Source organism: Halichoerus grypus, chromosome 11 (assembly GCF_964656455.1).
Source record: "Halichoerus grypus chromosome 11, mHalGry1.hap1.1, whole genome shotgun sequence".
Lineage (NCBI taxonomy): Eukaryota > Metazoa > Chordata > Mammalia > Carnivora > Phocidae > Halichoerus > Halichoerus grypus.
The window spans coordinates 37330377-37355927 of NC_135722.1; the positions used below are offsets into that span (position 1 = coordinate 37330377).

The 25551-nt window shown below is 52.1% G+C and overlaps 1 protein-coding gene across 8 annotated transcripts in view; it reads right to left on the bottom strand.

Annotated features, from left to right (window-relative positions):
• Positions 1–6389: 6389 nt before the first annotated feature.
• NAV2 (neuron navigator 2) overlaps positions 6390–25551 on the bottom strand; it is a 711830-nt gene continuing 692668 nt past the window's right edge. For 7 of the 8 annotated variants that reach the window (XM_078058306.1, XM_036077556.2, XM_078058305.1 and 4 more), the window contains 7 exons: positions 24242–24477; positions 21787–21941; positions 21500–21571; positions 19764–19960; positions 18750–18868; positions 12831–13034; positions 6390–9880 (listed from right to left, as the gene is read on the bottom strand). In XM_078058306.1, coding sequence (XP_077914432.1) covers positions 9755–9880; positions 12831–13034; positions 18750–18868; positions 19764–19960; positions 21500–21571; positions 21787–21941; positions 24242–24477 — 1109 coding nt within the window. In that variant the 3' untranslated portion in view covers positions 6390–9754. Of the gene's footprint in view, positions 9881–12830; positions 13035–18749; positions 18904–19763; positions 19961–21499; positions 21572–21786; positions 21942–24241; positions 24478–25551 lie in introns of those variants that run through there. The other variant, XM_078058307.1, reaches the window with a different exon arrangement.

Here is a 25551-nt window from a genome sequence, read left to right on the forward strand (position 1 = left end):
TCAGTGAAGTCTCTACTTCCTGACATCGTGTATGTAGACCTGTACGCTGCTTCTCCTTTTCCCCAGATCCTTTGAAATGGTCCCTTTTATGCTCGTCTGGCAAGAGAAAGAGGCCTATGGCTGAGCAGTATGCATCTGAGTCATGACACTCTTAGCCTTTTGTTATCGAAATGGACTCACAGATTTTTGTTTCATTCAATGATGTCATAATTGATCACCACTAGTGTTTCTTCTGATGCTCAGTTTTCTCAGACTTAACCACCAGATGCTCCTTGAAGGTGGCTCTGGTGTCCCTTAGATATGTCTCCAACAGTTCTTGAGCACTTACATGTTTCCTGGCACAACAAAACATTCTGGGCTCACCTTGTTTTTCTGCCCCATGCCTGCAATCAGCCACCTTCCAAGGTTTTTCTTAGCGGAGACTTGTACTTAGAAATCAAGATCTGGGGCGCCTGGCAGCTCAGTCGGTTAACCAGCTGCCTTCAGCTCAGGTCATGAACCCATGATCATCAGATTGAGCCCCGCAAGACACTCTCTGCTCAGCAGGGGAGTCTGCTTCTCTCTCTCCCTCCCCCTGCTCATGCTCTCTCTCTCAAATAAAAAAATAAAATCTTAAAAAAAAAAAAAAAGAAATCAGGATCTAGCTGCTAAGTGTGCTTCGTTGTACCATAATATCATTGCTTCAATGCCCTTTCAGCGGAGACAGAATTTTGCCAAGTCCAGCCAGATGAAGGACTGGCATTGCTTTGGCTTTGCTGCCCCCTCGTGGCCACTATGAGGTATAATAGGCTGCCTATAACTAGCCGGCAATGCAGGAGCGGGGAGAGGTGAGCGGTCCCAAGCACATCCTGATTCCCCAGCGCTCAGGGGAAGCCACAGTCTGTTTCTAATGTGCTCTCTGGGATAGTGGTGATGAGCCACATTAGGAAACCACTGAGATAGTCCAATTCTTTCATTAGACAAACAGGAAAACTATGCCCTGAGAGTTGGCAGGTCATCTGTAAGGCAGACAGCCAGGGTAGGACCCAGTAACTCAGGTCTCTAGACTCCAACACTCTTTCCACTGTGTCCTGCCTGAAGCAATCCCACCAGGCAGGCTAACCTCCAGAGACCACCTGGACTCACCTGCCAACCAGGGCGGGGATCCCTGGTTGGACTCCCATGATGATGATGCACTTGCTATCTTAAAAGGCAGCCTCTTCCCTGTTTGTGACCTTAGGAAGCTTCCACTTGTCTGGAGCCCGGACCCACCTCTCTGCGTCCTCCCCTTTTGGAGCCAGTTCCATCCTCTGAAGTCCCACTGCTCCAGCTTCTGACACAGCAGAGATTGCACAGCCAAAGAAATCCGCGCTGGGAGGAAAATCGAGGAAGCGCTTCATGGCGTTGGCACCCTCTGCACACAGCGCCGCCCTGAATCCTGCAAGACAGGTGCCGTTTAGGCCCGTTTCACTCAAGGGGGTTGAGACATAGGGAAGCGGCACTAACCTGTGCAAGCTCACACATCCGTTCATGTCAAGGTGGGTGAAAACCGTGCCCTTGATTTATGAACTGAGGAACTGACTTCTGAGAATCCAAACCAGGAGCTAGTGGTGGAATCAGGGGGCCAGGTGGGCAGCCTGGGCTAGCGTTTGCTTTCTAAAATCCGTATTATGAAGAAGAGCACTCCCAGAAGAAAGTGCACGAAAAGCAAAGACACACAGCTCCATGATCTATTACACCAGCCACGTCAAGAAATAGGATGATGCCAGCAACCCAAGGCCCTTTACCCCTCCTGACCACCGCCCCTGCTCTCTTTACAGTTTCTCATCTACACAAGCACCCAGCCCTGAATGGAAGTGTGCCCTTTCTAGAAATGGAATCATACTTTTGCATCCTTTTGGGTCTGACTGCTTTCACTCAACATTCACTCAATATCTACCCACAAATATTTTCCCTACTGTAGGACACTGACCTATCACAATTTTATTGGTCCTTCCATCAGTGGATGTGTGGGTTGTTTCCAGGTTATAATGAACACTAGAACTGCTATGAACAATTATGTACATATTTCTTGGTATATGTATTTGTGTGTGTGTGTGTGTGTGTGTGTGTGTGTATGCATTTCTGTTGGGTTTCTAAGTGTATTGATTACCTAGAGCTGCCACAACTAAGTACCACAAACTGGGTGGCTTAAAACAACAGAGGGGTATTCTCTGACAGTTTTAGAAGCTAGAAGTCTCAAACTAAGGTGTCAGCAGGTCTATGCTCCCTTTGAGACTCTAGGGAGAATCTTGCCTCTTCCCAGCTTCTGGGGGAAGCAAGGAACACCCGTGTTAGAGCTCGTCGGCTTACAGCTAGGCCACTCTGACCTCTGCCTCCATTCTCACACATTCTTCCCTCGTGTCTTCACACGATCTTCTTATAGGGACACCAGTCATATAGCATGAAGGGCTCACCCGACTCCAGTATGACCTCATCTTGATTAAGATGCTATTTCTACATTAGGTCACACATGGAGGTTTTGGGGGTTAGGACTTCAACATATCCTTCTAAGGGGACACCATTCAATCCATAATAATAGTTAAGAGTGGAATTGCTGAGTTGTCTTATCAGAGTCTGAGAAAGGACGTGAGTGTAGAGAGCTAACTGGTGCTGTGGTGTCAGGAAGCAGGACTGAGGGCAGCACTGGGACCAGGGTGAGCTAAGTGAGGTGTCAGGGGTACGACATTCAAGGCAGACACTCTCAGGGGTATGTCCTTGCTGCATCATCCTCGTGCAGCTCTGAGGGAAGGAGTAGACAAAATGTGACAAGGAAGGGAGAAAGCCAACAAAGAGCTCCTTGATTGTCATTATGGGCAATCAGGGCCCAGTCCCATTGGGAGCCTCTAAAGAGCCCTGTAGACCGTGCCTCCCACTTGTCCCACAGAAAGATGGGAATGCCGGGCATTCTTCCACTAAAACTCCTGTGCCTTACTGGTTGTAAGTCGTCCCTCAGGGCACTAAAAATCTCCTGTGGGCTGCTCTGAAGCAGCTTCCATGGCACTGGAGAAACGTCTCGGGCAGGGAAGCAGGGACACACGGGGGCTTGCAGGGGGATGCTGTCAGCACGCCAGGTGTCCAGGGCAGGCTCAGATGAAGTCAGGGGTATGGACTGAGGCATCGACGGTGTCTGCTGCAGCTCGTGCCTTGCAATGCTCAGACCGTTTATTTGGTGCGTCGCGTCTATGCTGTTACTGAAAGTCCAGGGTAGTTGCTGGTCAGAATCTCCAAAGAAAAGACTCTGAATGGGAGAGTTAGTGGAACAAGCTAGTCGCCCTTGCTACAGCTGGTCCCAGGGCCATCACTGATCCTCAGCATCTCTTTGCTTAGTCCTGCATTCTGTGGTACCCTCAGCCAGTACTTCGTTCCTGAAGGCTCTGAGCAACTGTCTACCTTGGCCTTGTCGGGCTGTGGTGGCTGCAAATGCCCATTCACAGTTATCACCAGGCATGGCAATAACCGAGAGGTATCCCGAGAATGCCCCAAGGTCCATACATACTCGCCCCTGCTCCCGTCGTGCAGCCCTAGCTCCTCAGTATAATCAGGGTCACTGACCCTGCCAGCGTCAGCAGTCCCAGGTCATCCTGCCGCAGATGTAGTTTTAAAGGCAGTGGTAGATGTGCTAGAAGAAGAGGAGAAGTACCCCTTCTCCTGCCTTCTTGCCCACAAGCAGCAGGGACAGGCACCTCTAATTTTGCAGAGCCTAAAGTTGTAGGACAGGAAGCAAAAAGTTCCCCAGGTGGGTTCCTGGAGGGGGTCATTCCTACCTCCACTGCTCAGTTCCCAAACTCATGCGTTCTAGTTGTTGGGCACCCAGGAACAAATAACGGCCAGTGGCTGAACATGTATCGTTTCCTGGAAAACAGTGCTCCACCACAGAATGTCTTTCTCAAGCTGGTGCCTTGAGTCTTTAAGAGGACAGTTCAACTCCAGCTTTAGAATAGGAACCAGTGGATCTCACTGTCATGTGTCCTTGGTCAAGTTCCTTTCTCCATGAAATAGGTCCTTTGGTCTGAGATGCTGCAATTCTATGTAGGAAAGCAAGCGTGTGTTGGGTTTATTTGGGGAATGTCTATTCTATCTTCTTGAACTGTTGTCAGTTCCTGTATCACTGTCTTTGTCCTAATGAGCTTGAGGGTTAAGTCTTGATATCTGGTAGAGAAATCTGTTTACTTCTTCATCGGCTATGCTTCCACCATTTGCATTTCTAAATAAATTTAAAATCATCTTGTCAATTCCATGAAACTATGTTGGGCTTTTGAGTGGGATCGCATCAAATCTACAGTCCATTTTGGAAAAACTGACATCTTTACGACACTGACTCTCCTAATCCACAAACATCCTATGTAGCTCCACATTTCTTTGGGTCTTCCTCAATTTCTCCCCACAATGTTTTATATATTTCTGTGCAGAAGGCTTGCCCATCTTATGTGCCATTTATTCCTAGGTATTAGATATTTTTGATGCCCTTAAACTGGTACCTTTTAAATTCTTGAACTTTGGCTGCATATAGATGTTGACTATATTTTTTTTCAAGTAGACTCTGTCTCTACTGTGGGGCTCGAACTCACAGCCCTGAGATCAAGAGTCGCATGCTCTACCGACTGAGCCAGCCAGGCGCCCCTGTTCAGTTGATTTTCATGTACTGATTTTTGTATCCAGCTAATGTATTCAACTCATTATTTCTAATAATGTCTGTGAATTCTTTTGGATTATCTAAGTACATAATGTTATCTGTGAATAAAAAGTGTAATTTTTTTCCCTTTCCAATCCTCTTGCTTCACTCTACCGGTTAGGGTCTCTACTGTGATGTTAAATGCTGACAGGAATCACCTTTATCTGCCTCCTAATCTAAGCAGGAAAACATCTGACCATTTATCATTAAGTATGATGCTTTCTGGAGCACCCGGCTGGCTCAGTGAGTGGAGCGTGCAACTCTTGATCTCGGGCTTGTGAGTTCAAGCCCTACCTACGCTGGGTGTAGAGATTACTTAATAAAATAAATGATGCTTTCTATAGTTCCTACTTCTAGTATTTAAATATTTAAGACCTGCTGATTGCAGCCTTGTGAGAAAGTCCCAGTCAGAAGACCCAGCTAAGCCACAATGACTACTGCTTCACACAGAGAAAAAATGTTTGTTGTTTTAAGCTGCTAAGTTTTGAGGATCATTTGTTACACAGCAATAGCTAACGGGTGTAGAAGGGATGCATAGGCCTCCCCTCAAAGTCCAACCCAAGGAGACTGTGGCCGAAAGGGCGTGGGTTTTAGAACCGGATATGGCGGTTTTGAAGTCATCCTGCCCTTTACCTGTGCTGATCCTATTTCCTCGAGAACATCAGAACAGACTGTGTAGCTATGGGTAGAATATCTGACATGGGAAATCTTAGAAATTCAGGGTATCTAGCTGCCAAACCATTGCTCCAGCTCCCCTTCATTCTTTCTGACCGGCCTTAGAAACTGTTGAGCCTCTGGATTCTGTCTCCTTGGCTGAGCCACAGTGGTGCATGGTAGGAGCTGGGCCTCTCACGTCACTGGCAGCCGAGTCCACAGTGGAGGATCAATTTCACAACGAACCCACAGGCCTCGCTTCAAGCCTTTAAAGTTTTTGTTGTTGCTGTTGAAAGTGAAGGCTAAGAGGTGATCTTCTCGCCCACTGTCCATGCCCTGCAATGGCCACCAGCCGCTATGTGGAACGGGGCCCCTAAGATCAGAGGCAGCCCAGCAAGGCCAGCTTTGGATTTGGAAGATGGGGCTGGACCTCCCAGCTACCACCCCTCTTAGTGGACAGGAGCCTCGGGAAGTGGTTTTCTCTGAGCCTGTTTTGTTCACTTGTAAAATGGAAGTCGCAATATTTACCTCCTCAGGGTCCTTTTGCAGATTATACTGGAGCATTTGGGAAAGCAATTTGGCTATTAATAGGTATTCGATACATTAAAAAAAACACTAAACCTTTGTCCTGTGCCAAGGGGTCGATCGGCAGTCTGCCTGGACACCGATAGAGGCTGCTGTTCCCAGCGTGAAGGGCCCAGAGCACCAGCATCACCTGGGAGGAGGCTAGAAACCAGGAATCTCTGGCCACACCCTGGACCTACCCAGGCAGAATCTGCATGTCTGCAGGATCCCCAAGGATTCATAAAATTTGAGAGGAGTCCGAAGTTGTGCATTTCCAATAAGCTCCACACAAGTAGCAACATGTTAGAGGAGAAACGGAGAAGGGGAGGATGGACGTCGATGGTCTCGCGACAAAGGTAGGTTTGCTCGGCTTCAGGGCTCTCCCTGTTTGCGCTATCCAAGGAAGAACGGCTTGCTGTTGGCATGAAATTCAACTCCGACAAGGACTTGCTCGAGCACAGAAAAGCCAAACCACTAATCTGAATAAATAAGCATCAATTTTATTGAATCATGAATAATTTAAGACTGGTACAATCATCAGCTTTATTCTCTATGACGTGGGGCATGATCTCCAGTAGATCATTGGCAAATCCAAAAACCTCATGACAAATGAAAATTAAATAGGGAGGGCGGGAGGGAAGGAGGAAGGAAACATACCGTACACAAAATACTCAATTCCTAGTTTTCTCTTTAAAAATGGCTAGAAAAAATTCATCAAAATGCAGCACTTTAATCGATTATTTACAATTTCTATGTTACAATGAAAAAATGTACATCTTATAGGACATATTTCATAAACTGCTCCACTGGAAACAACTAGATTAAAACAGCAAACCTTCCATTTAATATCCACAAAGCTGGATTATTTTTTTTTCCTTTTGAAGTAGATTCGCCACGATCAAATTTGAGTACACAGAATTTCGAAGTTGAAGCATCGACAGTGAAATAAAAAATGTCCCCAAGACACAACAAAGGTCTAGGCAAGTCTCATTCCTTGTCCCACCCCTCCCCCACCCCCAAACTTAAATTAAAAGATATTCCCATCTCATTTATGGCCTGTATAATTCTTGGCAGTTTGGGAAGAAGACTTTTGGCTTCCATTGGTAACTCAACATAAATGTTGCATAGAATTTCATACATTTCAAAATTAGCCTAACTGTAGAAAAAGGCAAAATGGAAGCATTTCGGACAGAGCCCTAAATGAGTACAAAGTCACTTTGTCAAAGGTGAGTGACACTAAAGTAAAATATGACCGAAATAAGAAATGTGCACGTCAGACAACCCTGCTTCCCGAAACTTTAGGAAGGACACGGAGTTGTGAATCACACAAGGGCTACACTACTTGAAATCACTGGTCACTAGTTAGGCAGTACCAGGGACAGAGGTCTCGGTTCTGAGCCTGGACCCAGTGGGAGGGAAGTCTGTAGGAGGGGAGACGACAGAAAAGGTGTCAATTTAAAAAAAAAGGGGGGGGTTCAAACAATATTGGCAGGTGTCTACTCACAAGGTGACTGGGAAAACTGCCCCCAAGGAGAAGTCCATTTTACCTCCTCCCAAATTCACAGTATGAGCGTGTAAGGTCATCGTTGGGAAACAGATTGAGAAGGACCACTCTTCAGGTTTACCAGAAGGCTCAGGGTGTGGCCCGTGGTCACAGGCTAAATTCATGGTTTAAAATTTTTATGAAAAAACAAAACAGAACAAGACACACTCACACATCCAGATGGCTAATGAAGGCTGCACGCAAGAGAGTCTGAGTTTACAGAGATGAAAGCAAGGACAGCACAGAGAGCTTTTCCATTCACCAGCTAGTGGGACACATTTCTCCTTTTCCTCTAAGGAGGAAGAAAATGGTGTCATCCAATGTCATGCGAGCAGTTTCAGGTCAAGTTCTTGTGGTAAGTGAATGAAAAAAAAATGTACAGAGATGGACCTTCAGAAATAGAAATGTGAAAGGTGGAATAAAAACCCTGATTGTTAACAGAGACACCCCCACTGGGGTCCGATGAAGATTCTCTTTATAAAGCAGAAACAAACAACTTAGAGTTTTAGCACTCTCTGTAAAGGAAATACCAGTATGTTGAAGACACATCCTAGCAGGGTATGCATCAGCAATGCCTTGCAGACTTGTAGCAACTTTTGCCTTTTCCTGCATCAGACAGATCACTGTCCAGGCAGAGTGTTAGCTGGAGACTGATAACCTAAAAGAAAAAAAAAAATGCATCTTTTTTTTTTTTTTTTTCTCCTTTTTCCTTTTACCCATGGTCATGCATCCACACAAATGAGTCTTTTGGATGAGAAAAGTCACAGCAACTTGAGTCCTCCTAATGAGTAGATGACTTTTTAGCCCTGTTTGCTCTGATGGGGAAAATAAACAAAAAAACTAATGGACCCCAGGCAGGCACAACACTCATAAATGAACACGGTTAGTACAAAACCAGTAAGGCATCGCTTTGGGAAGGTCAGCACCAAAGAGGTCAGGCAAGACTCGTCCGGACGGGGGCCGGGGCTTCTGAAAGGGAGCGGACTCCGGCCCCTTGTGGAGTTGTGTCACGTTGGTTCTGAGGAAAGTGCAAGTCTTGTGCGAGGTGACCTCAGCACCCCACCTGAGGTTGGGGCTGGCACGCCTGAGGTGTTGATGTGCGTTCTGAAGCCTCGAGGACGAGAAGGAAAGGCAAGGTCCCCGCTCACCCGTGCGTGGAGGATGGGGTCCCGGTCCACTAGAAAGGACGCGACCCCCCTCCCCCCCACCCCCGGCCCTAGCAGGGCGCGGCGAGGTGTAAAACCATGAGGATGGACAACTGAACAACCAGAACTCAGCAGGACCAAACCGAAACTCAACTCCTGCGGTTCTTTCTTTCACCAAAGGACTGATTCTGACCAAAGGTGGGGGGGCGGGGGGGGGGGGGGAGGAAAAAAATCTTCAAAATCAAAGAGTCAGAAAAGGGGGGAAACTCAACCTCATTTGCAAGGGGGTAACCAGTTCTCCAAAACAGACCAATTCTCACTGTCCACAGTGTTTGCAGAAAGAAAAACCTGATTCATTGAGACAGGAGGGGGAAGTACACACGGGCCGTCTGCATCGTGGCCACATCCGCTCGCGCACGTTCCACTCACGCTCAGGATCGACTGGAGGCTGACGGGTCTGGAAGGTGGGGCTGAACGGGAACAGGCAAAAATACCTCTCGGGTAAGGAGAGCACCATTTAAGAAGCAGAACAAAACAGCGAGCGCGCTTCGTGTTTCCCTGCGGTGTCCCTGCGTCGTAGCTGCGCAGTCAGCCGAGTGGGACCCAGCGGCGCCCGCCCCGTTAGCACCAGCTGTCTGGGCGGCCGGCCGCGGGGGAGGCGCGGAGGCAGATGCAGGCTGCTGGCGGCGAGACCCAGGCCCGAGGCTCTGTGCCCAGGGGAAGCTGTGTTGCCCGCATTTCCAGCGTGGCTCCAGTCTCTCCGCTCTGGGTAGCTCGCCGCAGGATGCTGTTTGGTTTCAGGAGCTTCCAAGCGGGTTCTTGGTTTGTTTGTTTGCTTTCTTTAGAACCTTTTCATTTCAACGGTGACGACCGTTTCCCGAGAAGTACCTTCAGTGTCTTAGGGAGGTCACGGCAACAAGGCAAACGATAATGAAAATAAACAAGAAGGTAGTGCAGGTCTCCCTGTGGAAGGGAGCGGTGCCAAGGCGGCTGGCCTGGGAGGCCCGCACCCAGGTCGAGGCTGGAGGAGGAGGGGTCTGGGTATCCCTGCAGCTCTCGCGCCGCGGCCGGGGGGCTGGCTCAGGAAGGTGCGGGGCACGCAGGTGGGGCAGGGCAGGGAGCGGGGAGGCGGGCAGGCTCCAGGGCTGGCCCCTGTCACAGAGTCGATTCTAGGGACGAGTCCAGGATGTCGTCGTGATGGCTGTTGCTGTTGGAGTCGCTGTCGTAGCTCTGGGGGCTGGAGTAGTTGGCCGCCTCCTGCAGCCTCATCAGCATGTTCATCTGGGGAGAGAGCAAGAGCGTGAGCGGCTTTGAGCCTGGCCGCCGTCCACCTCTGGCCTTTTCCAAGCTTGCGCTACGTCCTCCAGACGCACCCCGGCTTGCAGCCCACAGCGGAGGCCATAGACAAAAAAAAACAACAACAAAAAAAACCAACTGTGGACTCGGGGCCAGGCTTCGGGGTTCCAGTCCTGTCTCTACCACTTACGAGCCGCATAACCTTGGGTAAGTTACTTAACCTTTTTGTGTCTCAGCTTCTTCACTGGCCACATGAGAACAATCGTACCTGTCCTACGACGTTGTGGGTGTGGATTGAGTGAATATATGCCAAGCACAGAAAACAAAATAGGAAGTCTTCTAGGAATACAGAATTTATTCTTTATTTGCAAGTGACACAGATTACCCCTTACCCAAGCACAGCCCGCAGACGGCGTAGAGATGCCAGTCAAGCTGGCTCGGCCCCGCTGACATCTGAAGCACATGGCTCCCCCTTCGGGGAGCACCAAGCCCGCGGGTATGTCTGGCTCTGGCCAGAGGGCAGCCTGGAGCCGGCTGTGCTCCCACTCCTGCTGAGGCCGCCATGGGGAGGTAAAGGACAGCAGCAGTTACAAGCAGAGCCATGAAGCACAGAGGGGCCTGAATTCCAAGGCAGGAAACTCCGGGCAAATTACCCACCATACCTGAGCCCCCAGGTCCTCATGTGCAGAGCAGAGAGAACAGGAGCATCTGTATCTCACAGGGTTGAAGGAGGCAATGAAAGGACAGGATGTGCATTAGACCCTCAGAAAAGGGCCTGGCGCGTAGGGAGTGCTCAATAAAGAGATCTGCTATCATCATCATCATTTGACTTTAAGAGTTTAAAGAGTGTTCTGAGACCTTCCCAGTCTACAGTCTATTGGTTATTTGTCTGCGAGTGAAAGGGAGAACTAGGAACTAATTTTACTTGCAACTTTAAATTGTGTCTTTTATATTTTACATAGCAAGTAAGTTAGAAAGTAGGGTCTCTCTGAGCTAAGGCCAAGACATGATGCAGCTGGGCATGAAATCCAGCTGCTTCCTAGCCAGCTGCCCCTCGGGATGCCTTGCAGTCTCCTTGGGTGAGCCAGGGCGCAGAACCACCATCAGCCGTGCCTATTGGTGTAGCCATGACTGGGGAAGAGGTGGAGCCGAAGTACAAGGGGCAATCCTTGGCAGCCATGATTATTCACTCATCAGACAGCCCCAGTGTATTTACAGTGTGTGTTCTCGAACAAAAATGAGTCAGTCCTCTTCTCCTGGAGGTCTCGGTCTCATGAGGGAGAGAGAGACCAGTTAATAAGAGACCTCGGGCCCTGGGGAGGGAGAAACACAAGTATCTACTTGATAGTGGGGGCACCTGAGCTGGTACAGCTCACTTCGGGGTACCTGGGGCTGGAGGGAGAGTTTTGTGTAACTATTCCAAGAGCTCCAGGTTTCACCTAAATGCCCTTATGTTTAGTCAGTTACACAAATACTCCCGGGTAAGAGAAGAGGGTCTGGGGATGAGGGAGCCATGCTTTCCTCTAGAGATCTCCTAAATTCTATTTTTATGTAAGGAAAGAGCTCATGAGCTTGCAACCACAGAAACATCTCCACGACTCTGGCTTTAGCCATAATTCATGTTAGACATGGCGTTTTCAAGTCTGGTCCTTTCTTCTGCAAAACCATTGTTGTAAACACTGTACATTAGATTGTGCATAGTAACATAACAACTCCCATTTAAAATACAGTTCCTGTTTATAAGAAAGCTCAACAGGACCCCAGCTCCTTCCTGCCAGTGAGGAGGATGGCAGACAAGCCAAAGCAGCGATGATGATGATGATGATGATGATGATTTTTTTTTTTTTTTTAAAGATTTTATTTATTTATTTGAGAGAGAGAGAATGAGAGACAACACATGAGAGGGGGGAGGGTCAGAGGCAGAAGCAGACTCCCTGCCAAGCAGGGAGCCCGATGCGGGACTCGATCCAGGGACTCCAGGATCATGACCTGAGCCGAAGGCAGTCGCTTAACCAACTGAGCCACCCAGGCGCCCGATGATGATGATTTTTATCTAGCAAATCAATTAGTCATCAGGGAAAGAACAAGTCAGCTGTCTTTTAATTCTGCTGCATCCCTTATGAATATGTTCTTTCATTAAGTAATGCAAGTCATATTTTCTGCTGTGTTTTTCCTCTTGCCTTAGCTGCCAAGGGAGCTCAAGGGTAAATTGAAGGCATGATAATGGTCACTTAAGTACGGGAGGCTCTGGGGTATGTGCTTCCACCTTCTTTAATAGAGCTTCTGATTTATTAGGTCTAATTTTGCAGTATAACTGTATATGGGTCTTAGGTAGGCAGAGAACACTATAATTATAGTGTTATTGTCCCTGGTCCAGGTTCTTCTCAAAGGGCCTTTATTTGCTTTCGCAATGGTGGGGGTAAATAAGAAGCTCAGGCAGTTACACAGACTTAACTCAGGTCGCTGGCCTTGGGACCCATATTCAGGCTTCCCTGTCCTCTGGGAGTCCCTCGTGCCCTGAAACCTCTCCCTGCGTGTGCGTCTAATCAGTCGGTTCGGGCTTCTGCTCCTTAGCAATCTCCGCCTCTGCTCTGGCACTAGTGGGAGAGATGAATGGGGCAGGACAGTACGTGATAAAGTTGGTACTCTAATCAGAGGGCAAAGAGTGGGAGGGGGGCGTTTAGGTTGGGAAAAATCACATTCGTAACCTTTTATCTTATACCGGAACAAATTTCAGAGGGTTAAAGGCCATAGTGAAAAACTGACCCCATGGGAGATAACGCTGGCAAAAGTGCGACTAACCTTGGGGTGGGTCCAGCCTTCCAAAGAGAGACCCTGGCTCAGTCACGTCTCTATTCCCAGCATGCCTTGCGTCATGCCCAATATACAGTAAGTGCTCAGTAAATGCTGAGCTGCTCTGAGAGCGGAGACTTACCAGTGGGTCTCCTTCAGCATCGCTGGGGGGCATCTGCTTGCTCGCAGACCCTTCCCGAGGCATGGAGTAGCCGTCGAAGCCGACATCCTCAGGCCGGAGCTGCAGCAGGGGAGGCCACTCGTGTTGCTGTGGGCTGGCTGCCCAGGGGTAGGTGTCCATCACCCACTTGGCGGGATCCTCCCAGGGGGCCCGCCTTCCATAGAGCTGAAAACAGGCAAAGAAGGAATAGTCTGGGACTGGCCCGAGACCTCCTCTGCAGCCCTGGTTGTGCAGCCTTCGGAAACCTCCTCAAGCCCAGCATCATGCCTTCCCTGATGGAGTAACTGCGCTTCCAGAATTCTAAGGAAGGAAGCCACCCGAGGTACCCACAGCTTGATGTGCCAAGACTGAAGGCAACGTGACCTGAGGGTCAAAGGTGCTGGCTTTGGAGTCATCATCTGACCCGGGTCCCCATCTTCGCTCTGCCACTGTCTCACCGAGTCACCCTAAACTCTACGCTTTGCTGATCCAATCTGAAAAGTAGCTGCTTGCGGGGAGGGACCCCAACCGCACGATTTGAAGCATGTGCCAATTTCGGTGGTGTAAATACTCCTCCTATGGCCAATTTCAAACCACCAATATGGTAGCACTGAACTTGGGAGTTGGAAGGAGGTGCTGACCCTCGGCTCACACGAGTCGGCTCTAGTATCCCATGGGGTGGACCCCTGAAGGTGACCTCCGACACCGATCGTGCGCCGGGCATCAACACCACAGTGGGGGTCACCGACAGCCCTGGTCCAATAAAACCCCATTTCCTGAAGCAGCTCAGACTCTCAGAGCCCCTCACAGCAGCGCTGGTCACTTTCAAAACAGCACCCTGTTAACCGAGGTTACGCACGGGTATTGGAATTTTAAGTCTTTCAACTATTATCCTTCAAAACTGTCCGGAACAACTGACGGGAAACTATGTTATCACTTAATTTAAGGCCTTTTTTTAAGCCTTCACTATTTAATGATAAGATTATTACAGTGGATTTTACCAGCAATGTCAAGAAATCTATAATCTCTTCCAAGGACAGAAACCGGGCCGCTGCCCGTCCCCAGGTGGGGCTCTGCATAGGATACGGTCTGCATCTTGTTAATGCCACCACGGCTGCCCCATCTTACAGCTGATGGTGGGTCAGCAGCGTTTTACAAATACCGCGCAGAACTGCCATGTGACTCCAAGGGGGAGTAGGACTGCCCGAGTCTCCCAGATGAGGGGGACAGGCCCAGGGAGGAAAGGCAGAAGAACAGGAATCCAAGTCTGTCCGCCTCCATGCACCACTGAGTCTGAGGCGTGGCAGGTGTGCTTGCCCAGCACTGGGGAGTACCCCTTCGACAGGGGGCCATGGGGTACACAGACCAAAGACTCCTGAACCACCACGTCTGCAGGGCGGCTCCCTCCGCCCTCCCACAACTCCTACAGGAGAGAGGGGAGAGAGGACTTGCTACCAGAACAGAGCTGAGCTCTGACTGACCAGATCACACCTATCCAGGTCCTAGGCTGCCCCAGCTGGAAGGAACTGGAGTCCCCTGGCCTTGTTTACTGGATGGGGTCGTCAGGGTCTAAACAGGAAGGCCAGCCGTGAAAGGTTATGGAGTGGAGCTGGATTCAAACGCGGGACCTCAGCTTCCTTGTCCGGGCCTTTCTTCCCCTCTCCGCCCCTCCTGACCGAGTCCACCTGGTATCAGCAAGAGACAAGAGCCATGACTCAGCCAAAACCAGAGTAGGGAGAGGCAGACCAGGCTGTCCACCAGACAAGGGTGTGTCAGCTGGGTGATTCACGGGGGCCTACGGTACCTCTGACCTTGACGTCTGATTTGTCGGGGAAGCCACCCACCCTGCCCGCATGGCCCAGGGGCTTACCCGTCCCTCCCCATTAGTGACTAGCTCTTCCTGCGCTCAAGACACGCACACCCTCCTGTGACCTCACTGCTTTCTCAGACGCCTGCACCCCTCCCGTCTAGCACCCTGACCCTGTCTGTCACTAAATCTTCCTTCACCTGGGGCAGCAGTGAGTCTCGGGCCTGAGGATTCAGTCTGGTGTCCTAAAGGCTGTTCCTGGTCCGAGCGAGAAGGGATGACGTGAAGGTGAGGGCGTGTGCACGTGTGTGCAAGCCAGGAAGGGAGGGAGCACACAAGCATTTGGGGCATATTCAGAACTGAAGAAGGCTGCTCTCCATCAGAAACATTCCTGCAATTTTAGAAGCTTCTCCCTCCAGAGGGAGGTTTGGGCCACATTTCCCAAGCCAGGCCTCACGCGTGAGGCTGAACCAGGGCCTTACTTCCGGAGCCAGTATGGAGGAGGAGAGGCTCAGGGCTGCAGAGCAAGAGGCTGGGATGTGGAGCTCATCCAGTCCTTAGACATAATATGGCCCAGAGGTTTTCAAATACTTGCTCTTCCCCTGACCCTACCACTGAGTAGCCTGAGGACCTTCTGGGCTCCACAGAAGCCAGCCGGAGAAAATACTCTTCTAGTCTAAGCTGCTCAGATCACAGACAGGGAACCTACAGACAGGAGACTTGCCCAGGGTCTCAGAGCAGGTTGGGTCATCCGATAAATGGCCCAACGCTCTTCCCTGCCCACCAGGAGAACACAGGTCCTTTGAGTTGCTCTATAGACTTCAGACACTTTGGCAAATATTTACAATGATGGCTCCAAAGGGGAGCAGGACTGGGAACTGAGTCATAAGATAAATGTACATTGGGCGCATGTGAACGTCATCTGCAAGAACAGAAAATATTTTTACAAGCTTCCACGCTTGCCACTAGACGTGTTCAAGACCAGGTGATGAATGGCTGGGTCAGGACTGTGGCAGGCGAAGGAATTACCATAAAAGCTCCTCGGCCCACTGCAGCAGAGCCCTGAGCAGCTCTGGGAAGCAGCAGAGACAGCTGGACAGAGAGACAGGCAGATGGGACATTCACCTTCCCCTACGGCTCAGGAGCTGTGGGCTGAGACGACGGAAACGAATACCGGGGCCTCTGTGAGCCTCCTGACTCCACAGAATGTGCGGAGCCGCCGGGAGGCCATGCTTGCCTGCTCTGAACCACAGTCCCCTCACGGCCACTCGCTCCCCTCACAGGGTCCCGTGAGGAGTGGCCTCGCACAGCATCTAGCACACAGTTAACAGGGACTCAGGGTAACACAGGGGGAGTGGGGAATCGAACTTTTTTTTTTTTTTAAAAACAGAGGAATCCTTTTGTTAAATGAAATCTTCTGTAGAAAACCACCCTATGAAACACAATACTTCGTTCCCTGAACCACCTGAGGCTTCTGGAAGTTAGGGGGTCCTCAGAACAGCTTGAAAATCCCAGAAGTAACGGAGGAGTCAGCCAGACCTGGCCCCAATGCTGGCTCATCACACCCCAGTGAGTGACCTTGGGTAACAGTAAAAACTCTTGTGAACCTGGTTTCCTCGTTTATGAGGTACTCTTTGAGCTGCTGGAACTAAAAGGGATCGTGCACGTCAGGCCCCTCGCAGGGCCCAGCAAGTAGCAGACCCTCAATCAACGTCAGCAGACTTTCCTTCAAAACCAGAGGCCTGAAGAACACACCAGGTTTCCTCATGAATCAGTAGATTCTGGGGGTTTTCCTGGGCTCCTCAGGATGATGAGGTCACAGGTTTGGGGCAAGGTGGCTCACTTTTGAGCAACTTGGTAAAATGCTAATTCTGCTGCCTCCCCCCCTGCTTGCTCCCACACTCTTGAAGGATGGTCTTTCAAATGACCTCACAGCGCAGGGAAGCAATGACTTTTTTTTGCTTCACGCTGAACTGGTAAGTCCCATGAGATGGTGGCATGTCTCTGTTCCCTGCCCCAGACGGAACGTTCTATAGCCATCCCCAAATCCTTTCAACCCGTGGCCTCCGTGCTCTTAGTGGGAAAGAGACCCAGTGCTCTTTTACCATGAGCCCCAGGAAGGGCATTTGGACTCCACCTTTATGGCCGTGCCCTGAAGGCTTTCTTTGAAATTCAAGTCGAAAGGAGCAGGGTCCTGGCATGTCCATCCTGGGTGAGGACCGACAGGGGGCCAGTTGATGTGTAGTTCAAGGCTGGAGTACTCCTTGTGTCTCCCCACTCATGGTTTGTGCTTCACTGCGCAAGGGAGGCCGGCCCTTAACCAACAGAGCCCATGGGTTCTTCCAAACACGCCCTGAGGTCACTGCCTATCCCTCATCACAAGATACATTTGGAGCAAAGAAGAAGCAGATGAACAGGTGAGAGGCGAGGCAGAAATAAGAGGCAATGGCGCACTTCCTCTAATTCCCTTCCTTCTTTTGAGCAGCATGGGGGTCCCCCAGAGGTGCCGGGCACAGCACAGCCCCAGGAAAGCCACTGAAGGAGAACGGAGGAGGGGGCTTCTGAAATGAAACTGACTTCAAGAATCCAGCATGTGGGAGATGCCTCCACTGGCCCAAGAAAACAGGAATGACTGCACAGCTCCTTGGGTTTGCGGCACGGACAGATCATCTGATTAAAGACTAAACTAGGGTCCGCTGACCCAGGTCAGTGAATTTATCTACCTAGGGAGATTCTACTGCAAAGATCTGAAATCCCTCACACCTTGCTTTACGAAAGCCACGTGACACAGGAGAAAGGCTGCTGTCAGTGAACGGTCTTTGCGTGCGACTAACCAGTGATTTGGGGCTGACCAAGGGACTGCCTATCTGCTTGCTAGTCTGCCTTCAGGTGCACCTCGATTGCCCCAAGGCAGCCTGCATTTGCGGGACAGCCGTGCTCCAGCTCGGTGAGGCAGGAGCTGCAAGAGGCACGGTACGTTCCTTTCCCAGTTCTTGCCGTCCCGGCAGCCTCTGAAACCACGGGCTGCTGCACGGCACAAAGCGGCTACACACCCGCCAGGTGCAGTGACACACACACTGCGGCCCCGAACGGGCTGTACCCCATACACGCACGTGGGTGTGCCCCCTCCCGTGCCCTCCACCGGCCCACAGCAGCCTCCTGGGTCTCCAGCTGCCCAGCGTGGAGGAAACCAAGGAGCCCTTGGGAACCCGGCTGGTTCCTAGACTCTTCAGCTGTGCCTGATGCCTGCTCATTACTCAGTGTGCGTGCTGCAAGCCTAGAAACTTCTACAGCCGCCTCCAGACTCAACCGTGTCACTGGTGCAAGCTCCAATTTAATGCTAAGCCCGCCCTAGCATTCAAGGCTGGGCTGAATGAGAAGTGAAGGATGCTGCCTTCCAGCCCCTGCAGTGTAGGGGCTTGCAGCCCCGTGGGCCCCAGGGTCGTGGGGGGAGGCAGAGTGGGCGGGTGAGGGTATCTGGGTGGCAGGTAGTGAGTGCTATGGGGCCGAGGCCTCAGAACCTGGAATTCGAGTTAGAGGACTGGACTCCAATCTCAGCTTCTTCAAGTGTCCTTTTTATGACCTTGGGCAACCCACTTACTCTCTCTGAGCCTTAATTTTCCTCTCCTGAAAAATGGAGACCAAAAAAAAAAAAAAAAAAACCTCTGCTCAAGTCCCAGAACTAAGGCAGGCTTGAGTCAAATAGCAGAGAGGAGACTACTTCGCAAACTGCACGCTTCCATTTCTTGTGCGCTTGCTGTGCTGGGCGCTTTATGGCCATGACTGCATTTAACCCTCGCAGTAACTGCTTGTGGTGGAGGATGGTCATTCTCCTCTTCTATCAGCCAGGGCACTAGGGCACAGAGAGGCTGAACAACTTGCCTGGGGTCACACATGAACAGTGGCGGAGCCAAGATACGTAGCTAAGTACGTCCTACTCTGTGCCAGACTGATGGCCTCCCCCGTGAGGGGCTGTCACCCCATGTCAGTCAGACGTCTAACGGAGGAGATACAGACAACTCATCGGGTCACCAGAACAGTCCCCCCGTCCCGCCCCCAATTCTGAGGAGGCCTGTGGCAAGCACGCTCCTCACCTGGAGTCCTTCTCTGACGGCTTCCAGGAGATAGGGGATAATCGAGTAGTTCCACAAGTCGGTGAACCACACCCTGGAGCCATCCACATCGATGGGGCATGACAGGAAGAGCCGGGGGCCTGGGGACCACAGGGAAAGTCCATCAGAGCTGAAACTGGGGGGTTAAGAGAAGCCACGGTCTGAACAAACCCCACAGGAGGGACCCTGTGATTTTCTGAATGACAGCAGAAGTACCGCTTCCCTGGGATCTCTCTCCCCTCCCAGGAAATCACCCAAAAGAGAGGAGAGGCTTTATGGAGAGAGATGTTCACTGCAGTAGGATGAACCCTGACCGTTGGAAACAGAAGTGCACTCAGTGTCCGAGAAGAGAAATGGTTACGCAAACGATGGTACAGCCACTTTGATTACTCTGCAGCCTTTGGGAAGGACTGTGAAAATGGAGTAGCAACACAGATGCTCAGCGGACAATGTAAAATAAAAAAAATGAGCATCCTGTGTGCACGCTATATTTGCAACTACACAAAGCTACATGTCTGGACAAGAACAGAAAACAGAAGTTCAAATTAACATTATGTTAACATGGTGGGATGATCAGCGGTCTTTTTTTCTCTGAACCCTAAGCTTTGGGAACGTTGATAGCATTTTATTTTTAAAGCGGAGCCAATGTGGCCGGATGGCTTGAGCTTAGGGGAGCCCTGCACTGGGGGCTCTTCACAGAGCCGGCAGTTTTTGCATCAGCCTGGGCTGGATGCATCGCTCTGCAGCTGATCAGCCCTGGTCTGCTGTGCAAAGACGAGGAAAGGGACACAGCACTGGATGCAGATGACTGGCAGTCCGGGGGTCTGCCCTGGGCTGTGATGGTCCCTCTGTCCCCTTCTCACCCGTGTGGACAGTGCGGCATCCAGCTGACTTGTGCCTGCCAGGTGCTGTCCCGGCCAGGGCCCCGAGGACACGCATCTGAGGCGGCCAGAGCTCCAGGAGCAGTGCCTGTCCCCTGCCTGGCCTCCCACCTACCTATGGTGACGTCTGAGGAGCTGTGAGCCTCCAGGAAGCGGTTGAGGTGATGCCAGACCTTGGGAATCCAGTCGATGATTTTTACCAGCTCCATATTCCGCACTCGCCCACTGATCTCTGTTTCCATGAGCTTCCGCCTCAGGAACCGGCCGAGGAAGCCCTTCACGGGCTCCGTGTGGTTGGCACAAAGCACCCACCTGGAGGAGAGTCAGCAATACTTTTCGATGATGATGACTGATAAAAACGATGCCAGCCTCCCCAGTCAAAGCTCATTAGATCTGGAGTTACTAGGACAGGCCCTATAGTGCACCCAATTCGTCGTGACGGCCCTGTGACAGAGCTACGACAGCCATCCCCATTTCACAGATGGGAATGCTGAGGCACAGACAGGTTGTACAACTTATCCAAGATCAAACAGCTCTTTAATATAGAAGGGCTAAGATCAGGACGAGGATGGTCCAGCTCCAGAGTCTGAGCTCTAACCACTGAGCCTGCTGCCTCTTGTGCTGGAAGTCAGGCTGTGAGCTGGCCCCTGGAGCTGTAATGAAGACTAAGACGCAGGCCCCGTTCCCCAGAAGCACACGGTCTAGTGGAGGAAGTAGATAAGCAAACAGAGGAATGAGCTGTGACAAACCCCAGGGAATCAGAGAAGCCTCCCAGAGGAGGGGATGTCTGAGACCAGGAGGGGGCTGGGGTCAGGGTGGAGACCAGGCTGCCGCATCTGCACAGGCGCGTGGGGTGTTCGGGGAACCTGCCAGAGATTCAGTGTGACCAGTGTAATTCAGTGTTCGGACCTGCCAACCTACGGAGTCTGATTCCATTTTGGAGGCCATGGGGAGCCCCCGAAGGAGTTTAAGCATGAGGGTTTTCTGGTCAGATCTGAATTCTAGAACGCTCACTCAGCTGCCACCGGCACAGCAGATGGCCTGCAGGGAGCCGAGCTGCGGGCAGGCACCGCGGTTGCAGCGACGGTGTGCTGGGAGCCGTGGTGGTGGGGCAGGAGGAGAAAGCACGGACGAGACAGGACAGCCTGGATGCAGAGGCGGCCATGAGCTCGGGCCTGGGGGAGTCGCCACTTCTGATGATCACAGTTCGGGTCTGCTTTCAATAGATTTCCCTCAGAGATGTCTGCAGATGGCCAGTGGAAAAGCGCCAGGGACCTACCCCAGAGTGGCTTCTCAGCCGCATCCCAGGGCCTGGGGGGCGGTGGGGGGGTGTGCAGTCACCTGGGAGGTGGCGCAGGGCAGAGGGCAGCCAGCCATGGCAAGGCCAGCAGCAACAGGACCTTGCACGACCGAGCTGGACAGTCCCTCCCACATCCCAGCAGTGACCGCACCCCAGTACAGGGCCGGGGCAGAGGGACTCCCAGCAGCTGGAGCGCAAAGGCCCACAGCTCTGAGGGGACGCTCATAAGCAAGAGCTTGCGCTGCTCATGATCATCACTTGGGGCGGAGAGATGCATCACCGGGGACGTGAGGGGGGTGGGCAAGCCCAGAGCCGCGGCCTTGACACGGCTACCCCGGGGCGGAGACTCAGGGAGACCTGGGCTTCCGTCTCAGCTCTGCCACCGACCGGCCAGGTGACCCCACGTGAATCAATTTTCTCAGCCTCCCCGTCCCCAGTTGCAAGATAAAGCTAGCCAACTCCTTGAGGCTGTCGTGGGAGTGAAATGAGTTACGCCGGGGCAAACGCTCAGCGTGACGGCCAACATGGGCGCCCGAACAGCAGTGCCTTACCTGAAGTTGTGATGAAGCTGCAGATTGGGAGTAGACGAGGTAGCCTGGTTCATTGTGCCGATTATGTAAGGGCTGTGGGGACAGGAAGGAAAAGAAGGCCCTGTGAGTCAAAGGCAAGCCAGGGAAGGTGCTCACGGAAGCCCGTGGCGCCGGCAGGTGCAGGCAGATGGCTGCTTGCCTCCCCCGCCCCCACGCGGAGCCCGGGCTGTGTGGGCACCGTGCCCGTGCAGCACACATCCCGTGGCCACCGTCCTCTGGGGGCCATGGGGTTGGGAGCTGCCCTTTACCATTTATGGTCCTTGCAGTTGAGCAGCCCATTGAAGATCTCGCCCAGGGAGCTGACGTGATGCAGGTTGTCGAGGATGATGACGAGGGGCATGTCCACAGCGTTGTTCTCGCTGGTGCACTGGTCAGCAAGGTTGGACAGGTACTGGCGCAATTCCTGGGGAGGCCGGGGGAAGAATAAGTGGGTGAATGCACCCCAATAAAGATGCACATGTTCAGAGCCTTCACTTTGCCCAGGTCAACACAGGTGGTAAGGCCTTTCAGTAGGCCGTGTGGTGAACCTGTATTGAGTGCCCATCTGCTACACAACATCATCCGGGGGGCGTCAGGAGATGTGGGGTGGGCAGGGGGTGAGGAAGGCCTGGGTCCTGCCTCCTGGAAGGCACTAGGTAGTAGAAAACCTGCCTGGGGCAGGAGCACGGCGCTGTGGGGTGCTGAGGCATGGTTTTGCATCCCTGTTCTAATCACTTGTCTACAAGTGCTATCATTTTTCTTGATATTGCTTATTATGCCCACCTTGCAGTAAGCTCCCAAGGGCGGGTGCCTTACACACCTCTGTACTTCCGCAGCAGCTGCGTGAGAGCCACTTACACAGAAGCCCTCGATGGATCGACACGGCAAAGGACCGCCCCCCGCCCCTCACCCCTGCACAGGCTCGCACCGCTGATCAGTGCCATCACAACCAGCCAACAGTGCAGGGCAGAGGGGTCGACATGCAGAGGGGGCCCTGGAAGGTCTGGACTGAACTGTGGAGAAGAGGTCGGGGATTGGCTTGTGTTGGAACTAGGATGCAGCCCAGCCCGGCTGGGGTGAGGGATGTGTGTCAGAAGACGAGGGATAATGGTGCCAAAGAGGAAAGGCCGAAACGGTGAGCAGAGGACCGGCCAGGGACCACGATGCCTGCCTGCTGGTGTTACCATCATAGCAATAGTGGTCAGGGACTTAGAGCCTCACACACACAATCTCTGTAGCCCTATGGGAACCTTCTTGGGTGGGCACTGGGATCATCTCCATTTTACCAATGAGGAGGTTAGGGCACATCAAAATCAGGTGCCTGGCTCCAGACTCGGGGCCTGCCTCGGTGCGGGTTCTTTATCACATCAGACGGTCCTACGCACTAGCCTGAGAGCTCACAGGGTGATGCTCCCTCCACCTCCTACAAACACATACACGGGCCTCCCTTTTGAGTCAAAGTGTGGCTTGCTAACATCAGAAAAAGCCCCATTTTTAAGTTACTAGTAATTTCTTTTTCCTTTAGCCCCTTTCCACCAGGGGTTCGTGGTCTCAGGCACCTGAGAAGGACAGAGTTTCCAGAGCCTTCCTTCCCCTGCTGAGGCTCGTGGGGTATGGTTGGTGAGCTGTACTCTGCAGAGGGTGCTGGTCAAGGGGGACGTGAGAGGGGGGTGACATCTAGCCTGGGCTTGATCCCCAGCCACATGCCTAGGGTCCTTCTCTCACTGGTCCTGGAAGAGGGTGCCTTCCCTTAGTAGGCTCACACACAGAGACTCTGGGTACCGGCACCCTGACAACTTCTCTCTAGTTCTAGCCCGACATCAAAATCACCCAGCTAACTGAATGGCGCAGATTCCGGCCTGCCAAACTTACTGAGAGCCGTCATGTGGGAATGAGATCCAGGAATCTGTATCTTTGAGCATGCCAGGTGATTCATAAGGCAGAAGAGTCATTTCCCAATCGCTTCTGACTCACCAGTCCCCTTGCTCAGGGCCAGCCCGAGCAAATCATCCATCACCTCCCACTGCGTGAACAGTGAACAGGTTTGAGAAACCACTTCACGATCTTCGCCCGGGACCAGGTCCAGACGTCTCCATCGGTCCCCATGAAGCAGGACTGAGCCTGTTTGCTGGCTCTGGAGTCCAAGATGCTGACTTAAGCCCTAGTCCACTGCTCTGTACCATCCAAGGGCTCCTAGGCACATGGCCACCTGCCTCGAGCCTCAGGTCCCTTCTCTGTGACAGGAGAGTAGCCACGACCTCTCTCTTGAGGGTACTATCGTGAGGTGGCCAGTTTGTTGGTCATGGGCAAGCAGTCTGTGATGTGAGCTGATATTATGAGTGTCAGCACTGTTCCTCAAGAGGACGTTTCATTTGGGAGAAAAAGAGCACCAAGTAGGCACATGACAAATTCTTGGTAAACTAAAATGGATGCTTCTGGGGTGATCCTAAAGGACTCCTAGCACTGAGCATCACAGCCAGCTCAGAGCGGGCAAGTGAGAAATGAACCAGCTCGCCTAACAGATGGCACTCCTCACTGGAAGTTTTGGGTTCAAGCCTTCCCTTCTGCTACCCCATCCTGACTTCCACCACCAGGCTTTCACAAGCCCAAGGGAGAGCACCCGGGCAACACTGCTTTCCCATTAGGGCGGTGGTGGCCTCGACAGTTCTGAAGGGCCACACAGCACCCCCTGGCTGGGTGGCAGCCTCCAAATGACCTCCTCACCTTGCTGGACTTGTGGTCCACATTGAAGGTGGCGATGACACCATCCGTCAGCTCCCGTCCCTCCCGCAGCACCAAGTACTCGGACAGCCGGTTGGCCAAGTAGGTTTTCCCGGTGCCGCTGGGGCCGGAGAGGATGATCCGCCGGTGCTCCACCAGCAGGGAGACGTAGCGCTGCAGGATGGGCTTGGGGATCAGGGACTCGAACACCAGGGAGTCCAGGCTGTTCTCCGCGAGCCCTGTGTTGGAGAGGGACAGGAAGGGTCTGAAGCCCTGTGGAATGGGTAGCTCTGCGCTTGCCACCTGGGTCTGCCTGGCTCTTTCCACGGCGGCCACTCATCTGAGACGGCTGCCCACCCGGGTACACGGGAGGCTGAGCGCAGGCAGCCACTGCAGCCTGCTCACGAGCACGGTGTGGTCTAGCACCTGGCTCGGCCAGCTCGCCCAGACTGACTCCACTCTAACACCCGGGCCCGAGGGCCCCGTCCGTCCTCTGCAGAGTTCCTAAGACTCTGGGCTCTGCTTGTCTGTCTGGATTTGCCGTGCTGCTGGTGTCTGCCCAGCCCAAACCTGAGTCTCCCGTGTCTGCCAAGACCCTGGGCTTGCCTGTCACCCTGTTGTCTCTCGTGCCCTGTGCCACTGCTGCCCACACTCAGATATGCCACAGAGGTGGCCACGCTTTCATCCTGAAAGCAAAGAAATGCCATTTGATTCAGGTATGTGATGACTGGTAGGCGAAAGCTGAGATGCTACCCACCCAGACCTCTGAGCCTCAACAATGTCAAGAGGAAACGTATCTTTCCTCTTTCCTACGTGGGACAGCTCCACCCATAAGGGCTGTTGGTTTTTTTTTTTTTTTAAGATTTTATTTATTTATTTGAGAGAGCAAGACAGAAAGCATGAGCAGAGGGGAGGGGCAGAGAGAGGAGAAGCAGACTCCCCGCTGAGCAGGGAGCAAGACACAGGACTAGATCCCAGGATCCTGGGATCATGATCTGAGCTCAAGGCAGCCACTTAACTGACTGAGCCACCCAGGCACCCCAGGGCCGTTGGCTATCTACTTTTATTTTATTTTTAAAGATTTATTTATTCATTTGTAGTGAGAGAGAGAAAGAGAGCATGTGCAGGAGCAGGGGGAAAGGCAGAGGGAGAGAAGCAGACTCCCCACTGAGTGTGGAGCCTGACGTGAGGCTCAACCCCGAGACCCTGAGATCATGGCCTGAGTCAAAATCAAGACTCAGATGCTTAACCTACTGAGCCACCCAGGGTCGTTGGCTTTTTAAAAACTATTTTCTTGATATCATTCTCAAGAG